This window comes from Hippocampus comes, unplaced genomic scaffold (assembly GCF_001891065.2).
Source record: "Hippocampus comes isolate QL1 unplaced genomic scaffold, H_comes_QL1_v1.1 scaffold34, whole genome shotgun sequence".
NCBI classification, from domain to species: Eukaryota; Metazoa; Chordata; class Actinopteri; order Syngnathiformes; family Syngnathidae; genus Hippocampus; species Hippocampus comes.
In genome coordinates this window covers 491,102-497,142 of record NW_017805008.1, presented here as the reverse complement: position 1 = coordinate 497,142, position 6,041 = coordinate 491,102, and the positions used below count along the sequence as shown (strand labels likewise).

At 43.7% G+C, this 6,041-nt stretch overlaps 1 protein-coding gene and 1 long non-coding RNA gene across 3 annotated transcripts in view; one reads left to right on the top strand and one right to left on the bottom strand.

Annotated features, from left to right (window-relative positions):
• The window catches only part of trim45 (tripartite motif containing 45), a 23,732-nt gene extending 18,190 nt beyond the window's left edge, over positions 1-5,542 (bottom strand). For both annotated transcript variants that reach the window (XR_002167074.1, XM_019860224.1), the window contains exons 1-4: positions 4,596-5,542; positions 3,290-3,578; positions 3,083-3,228; positions 319-635 (exon numbers count right to left, since the gene is read on the bottom strand). Coding sequence is in view for 1 of the 2 variants with exons in the window: in XM_019860224.1 (XP_019715783.1) it covers positions 319-635; positions 3,083-3,228; positions 3,290-3,578; positions 4,596-5,080 (1,237 nt within the window). In the remaining variant the exon portion in view is untranslated. The remainder of the gene's footprint in view (positions 1-318; positions 636-3,082; positions 3,229-3,289; positions 3,579-4,595) is intronic.
• Positions 1,318-1,710, top strand: LOC109510138 (uncharacterized). The gene is made up of 2 exons (XR_002167079.1): positions 1,318-1,354; positions 1,674-1,710. It is a non-coding gene; the product is annotated as an uncharacterized LOC109510138 (long non-coding RNA).
• Positions 5,543-6,041: the final 499 nt, after the last annotated feature.

Sequence of the window (6,041 nt, the reverse complement as noted above, 5' to 3'; positions counted from 1 at the left end):
CATAGGTGTCAAACTCAGGTCCTGGAGGGCCGCTGTCCTGCATGTTTTCCAAGTTTCCCTGTTGCCACACACCCGATTCAAATGATCATATCATCAGCAAGCTCTGTGGAAGCCTGACATTGAATCTGTTCATTTGAATCAGGTGTGCTGCAACAGGGAGACTTGGAAAACATGCAGGACAGCGGCCCTCCAGGACCTGAGTTTGACACCTATGCCTTAGGGACTCCGTATCATAGCATAAACATGGGAGCACAAAATAAGGTCCAACCAATTACTATAACTAGCTGCCACTCTAAACCTCTGTTCACAACTGCTTACCTTGTCCATCTATAGTGCACTTGTTGGGGTCCAGAGGCTTAAAGTGGATTACGCCCACCACTGGGTAGCCGCTCACCTCACCTGCCAGGCCCCGAGGATCAAAGCGAATACCGCTGCCATCATCGGGGACGAGTGCAGCCAGCTGGTCATCGCAGCTGCTCTCTGCCAGGCTGCTCAACCTCCTCAGCGTCACACCCTTAGTGCTGAGAATCTCTGCATCCGAGCCACAGCTCAGCAGCCTGTCGGCGAAGTCCACGCCACCATGGACATCAGACAGCGCCTGTTGCAGCTGTGCCCTCTGCAGATGCAGCTGATTCCTGTCACACAATGGGAATGACTCCTAAATTAACTTTCTTCAAGTTGTCATCCAGCATGGCAACACTCAAAACAATTTACAGCATATCAAAGTCCAAGATATCATTAAGAATGTCAACTTCCAACATATCATCCAGCAGTCCAGCATACAACATATCAGGATCCAACATGTAATCCAGCATTTCTATCCCAACATTTGATTTAGTATGTGAATGTCAACATGTCGTTCTGTCATTCAGCATGTCAAATTCCAGCATGTCAATGTACAATCTGTCATATACAGTGAAACTCCTCTACAACGAAACCTACATGGGCGTAAACACCCCCTAATGTGAAAAAATTTTCATGCTCCCCCTATGACGAAAAATCCCCGTTCCGTTATACGAAATCTTTTCCTCTGCTCTTGCCTCGCAACGAGATTCACTACAGTGAAAACAAGCCTTCCGCAAAAGTCTAATCCAACAGCGATCTCTACTGCTTCGTTCGGAAACGGCAACAACAACCACCACACTGGTTTACACATGGCAGTAGTCCAGGAAGTATTTGTTATTCTTAGTTTCAGACGCAGCAAGAACGTTGCATTGCTAAAATGGCTACAAAACGGACCTTTGGATGTCAAGCAGCTAGGACAAGAAGAGCTCTGATGCTGGAAGAGAGGGTAAAAGTGATCAAAATGAAAGATGGAGGAAGCAAAATAAAAGACATTATCCAAGAAATTGATGTAAGTGAAAGTGACTGCTGATCGTAAATTTCGCAATTTCTTTCTTTTTCACGAATGGATAGAAATTTTGAATGTTGCTTTACAACATAACGAAAAAATGTAACTGATTTTTGGGTGTTTTTTTTCTTAGTTTTGTATCATTAATTTATTAATTACATGAGGGGGAGGATTCTGATGATAAAACACCTGAACCCAGGTCCCTGAGAGACAGTCTCAGCAATATTACAGCACTCATTGAAGATGTTAAAGGCAGAGGAAACATGGAATGGCTGAGTACAGCACTAAAACTCAGAGACCTGATCCAAGAAGAAAAATTGAGAAGTGTTGGGACGCAAAAGAGTATAAATGACTTTTTAAAACCAACAAAGTGGAGTGATTAATATAAAACAATTGTGTGTCAATGTTAAACAATATCAAATAAGTGTATGCTCATATTTATGCACTATGTACAGTGTTGGAATAAAAATAAAGAGTACACACATGTTGTGTGTGTGTGTGTGTGTGTGTGTGTGTGTGTGTGTGTGTGTGTGTGTGTGTGTGTGTGTGCGCGCGCGCGCGCGTGCGTGTCTTTACATCTGAGATCAAATTTGCTACAGTGAAAAACCACCTGTTGTGAAAGATTTCTTGCTGCAAACATGATTTCGTTGTAGAAGAGTTTCACTGTAGCATGTCATCCAACAAGTCATCCAGTATGTCAGCATCCGACATGTAATCAAGCATGTCAGCCTCCAGCATGTTATCGAGCAGGTCATACGTTCTAGTTTGTCAACATGTCTTGCAGTATTCGAACACAACATATCAGTGGTGTCAGGTCAAAACCTCGAATGTCACATTTTAGTAAAGTTCTTTTTCTTCCCCGTAAATCTATACAATTACTCAGTCTACACGTAGTGGGTGTTATTTTCACAAATTATTGACCAATCTTAAGTGTTAGCTTGCGCTCTTTGACGATAATATTAATGGTTTAAAAGATATGGCGTTTTGAAGGTGTACTGAAAAGTGATGATTTAGCAAGTAAAAGGCTTCTGTCTGATGCCAGCCATATCAAAATTTCATCCTCATCAAGCATGTTATTGTCTGACATATACTGTGACATGTTAAAGGGGAAGTCAAGTCAAACTTTTTTCAATAATATTCTCCAAGCCTCGCCACTCATCTAAACATGGCATTCTGCTTAATATTGCATTTGTGGAATATGAAGGAAACCACCCGTTTTTATCCATCTCAGGGGGCGGCCATTTTGCCACTTGGCTGTCGACTGTAGTCCAGTGGGGAATTGTCATATAAGTGTACAGTGAATAGTACAAAAGATGATCTGAGCTGTATTTTCTGGCACCAGCTGAATCAGGCTGTTTGAGAAATAACTGCTTTGCTGCTGCAGCATATCAGAGTAAAATGTAACGCAGCATCAATGAAACCCATTCATCCAATATCCAGCACCTCATCTCAAATGTCATCCAGAAGCATCTTCCAGCATGTTAATGCGTAACATGTCTTTTAGCATATGCTATGACATCTCAACAGCCAATCCAGTATGTCATCATATCATGCAACATGCCATACAGTATGTGATCCAACATGTTAACCAGCATCTGTGATCTATCATCCAACATGTCATACTTCATACATGTCAACATCTAGAACGTCACTCAACATGACATGTTGGATCTTGGCAAATATGTCATTCAGTATCAACATCCAGCATGGTTCATCGTGTTGGTATCATACTTGCGTTGGATGTGAAGCTCCTCTAGGCAACGCAGTAGGGCGAGGCAGTGAGCTTCCACCGCACTGGCGTAGCCTCGAGCAAATGCCCTCACCTCATTGGCTGTGGCCTCCACTCTTGTCTGCAAAGCCTCCTGGGAACCCTCCACCTGGAGAAGATTATAAATATTAACAAATGAAACAGAAGGTGCCAAAATCAACTTGTCACACCTTTTGCAGTGTCTGCTCCAGTCTTTGCAGGCGAGGTCGCAGGCGGACAGTGACCAGTGTCCTGATGTGGTCTCCGTGGCAGCCAATTACCTCATGGGCGGGACTGCAGCGGTGCTCGGAGTGGAGAGTTGCGGCGCATTCCAGGCATACTGGTAGGTCGCAGGGTTGGCAGAAGAGGCGCAGCTCCTGTCCAGGATGGAAGGCACACAGGACGGGACGACAGAGGCGACCCTGAGACTTGAGATCCTGTAATTGCTGAATGGAGTGAGACGCTGTACGCGTCTGACGCCTGTCAATGACAGCATCAATGTAGATCAGTGATTCCCAACACATAGAGTACTGTGAGTATTCAATTAAAAAGACCAAAATGTAATAGCAGGTAAGTAATTAGTGATTAAATCATCAAGATCATCAGACAAAAATCATCGTATCAACAGTTATACAATTTTTTTTGGTGGTGAACTGTGAGATTTTTGTCATGCAAAATATTGTGTCTTGGCTCAACAACGGTTGGGAAACACAAATGCTCAATCGGAGCCCAATCAAAAATGATGGTTCGACTGTATTAAAGTCAAGATAACTTTAGAGGTACAGTATTTATGTAACAATGTGTTTGTTTTTGAGCTTGTACAGCAGCAGCACAATGACAACAGTTTCTAATATTTTCTCAGTCGTTATCTTTAACTTAATGATAGTTTTATTTGCTTATTATAACTAACCTGAGCAGATAAGAACATTGTATTTACATGTTGATAAGTAGAACATGATGTAGAAAGGTTCTACTGCAGTAGTAGTTGAAAAGAATAGTCACCAAATTACAAGTGATTAATTTCTTGATTAATTTTGCGCAAATAGTAATAATGATTATAATAATAAATAATACATGTTCAACTACATTTGGGAAAGCATCCTAAAAACGCCCCGACTAAACTAACTGAATGAAATTGCAATGTTTCATTTTGCCTTGCGTTTAAAGCTCTCATTATGAATTCATGTTTGTTATGTTTTGTGAATATTAATTGAACAGGTGTTATGCTTTCATCGCCAGATTGTGTACAAGATAAGCTACTTTCTTAGCAAAGAGAAAAGGCAAGGAAAATAGTCTAATGTTCATGTGGAATTAATGGCGTTGTTGAAGTTATCGTTTTATCATCGAATGCAAATGTTAATCACGACAGTGTCTCTTTTGTTTACTTGTCAATAGAGTTTTGCAATAAAGATTGTCTTAAAAAAAACAAAAGTTAATGCGGAAGTACAAAGTAGAAGAAGAAAGTAAAGTCGGAGCAAATAGTCGTAAATGAAGTACCTGTGAGCTTGAAAACAGAACTCACACAAGTTGACACAGCAGATCTCACAGCGGCTCTCAGCCCGTCCTTCGCCGCACAGGTCACACCCAAGTGGGCCGTTGCGAACCAGGGTCTCGAGAAAGACTTCGTCTAACGCCAAGTGGTCCGTGGTTAACCCGGCAGGCCCCGAAGGCGGAAGGTCCACCTCCGAGTCACAGTCGGGGCAGAGCACCGTGACGGTGATCGGTGCGGCTTTCTCTTTCGGAGTTTCCCCGTCGCTGCCCTTACGTTCTGGGGCGTCCCGGTTGCGACCAGCGTGAACCGAAAAGGGCTCCAAGTGGCTGATACAGTCCAAGCAGAAGGTGTGCAGGCACGGCAGGATTTTCGGCTCCCGGTACAAGCGTTTACACACGCTACAAACCGCCCTGGGGTTCGCAGGCAGACCGTCTTGTGCGATTGCCACAGTTGTCGTCAGCTGTTCGCAATGATCTTTTTCTTCGGACATCGTTGGTGCCGACAAAAACAAAACAAACTTTGCGACCAAACTTGTTCAAAAGACAACAGTGCTGAAGGAGAATCTTTGATATGCACACAGTAACTCACGTGAAACTTTACAATCAAAACAAAAACACATTTTTAACTTGCCTTCATCCGTTAAAACGCCACCGGAATGCAGTCCTTGATGCTTCCATGGCTCCAATGGGACATACGACACCGCTTCAGCGGTGGGCCAATGGAAGGGCGCCGGGGTCCAGCAGGGGCGGTCCGAACACTTTTAGGTACCCCCACCAAACATGCCCATACCGGCCCTCTTTTCTGGCAGGACTGAACGAAGCAAATTGTCACACTATATTTACACACAAAAACGGACTTTTTACAAGTTCTGTTGTTTCTTTTTAGAATTATTCCAAGCACTGTTAAACTCATGTGAAAATTATGCACGGAATGAAAAATGCATGAAACGTTCAATGATAAACCTCACTCAAAGTTGAATAAAACAACAAAACTCCTGTGGCACATTTCAATTTAAGCTGTAGTTCGCAGTGCCATGAAGGGAGATCGCCAAGCTGTCTTCAGCGAGGAGCGGAGGGCTGGCCAGCGGATGTGTTGACCACCTGTAGAGTGCGGCGGGCCTCTGCGCACCAGTGTCCTACCATGGCCAAGCCATTCCAGGCCGACCTGGAGCCTGTTCCGGCGCACCACAGCGTGGGAAGTGCGCCTGGCTGACGGCCGCCATTCCACGGGGCGGGAGTCATTCTCTCCAGATTGTCCCGACGTTTCTCCATTTTCTGTTGTCTCTTCTATTATTTTCTTCTCTTTTCTTTCTTACCGCTATTTTTTATTTTTCTTTTTCGTGCTACCGCTATTTTTATTTTTATTCTTCGTGACAGGGGTTCACTTTGGCCTGGGGAGTCAAGTTCAGCATTCGCTTCAATGATATCTGGCGCCATCTAGCGTCGTGAATG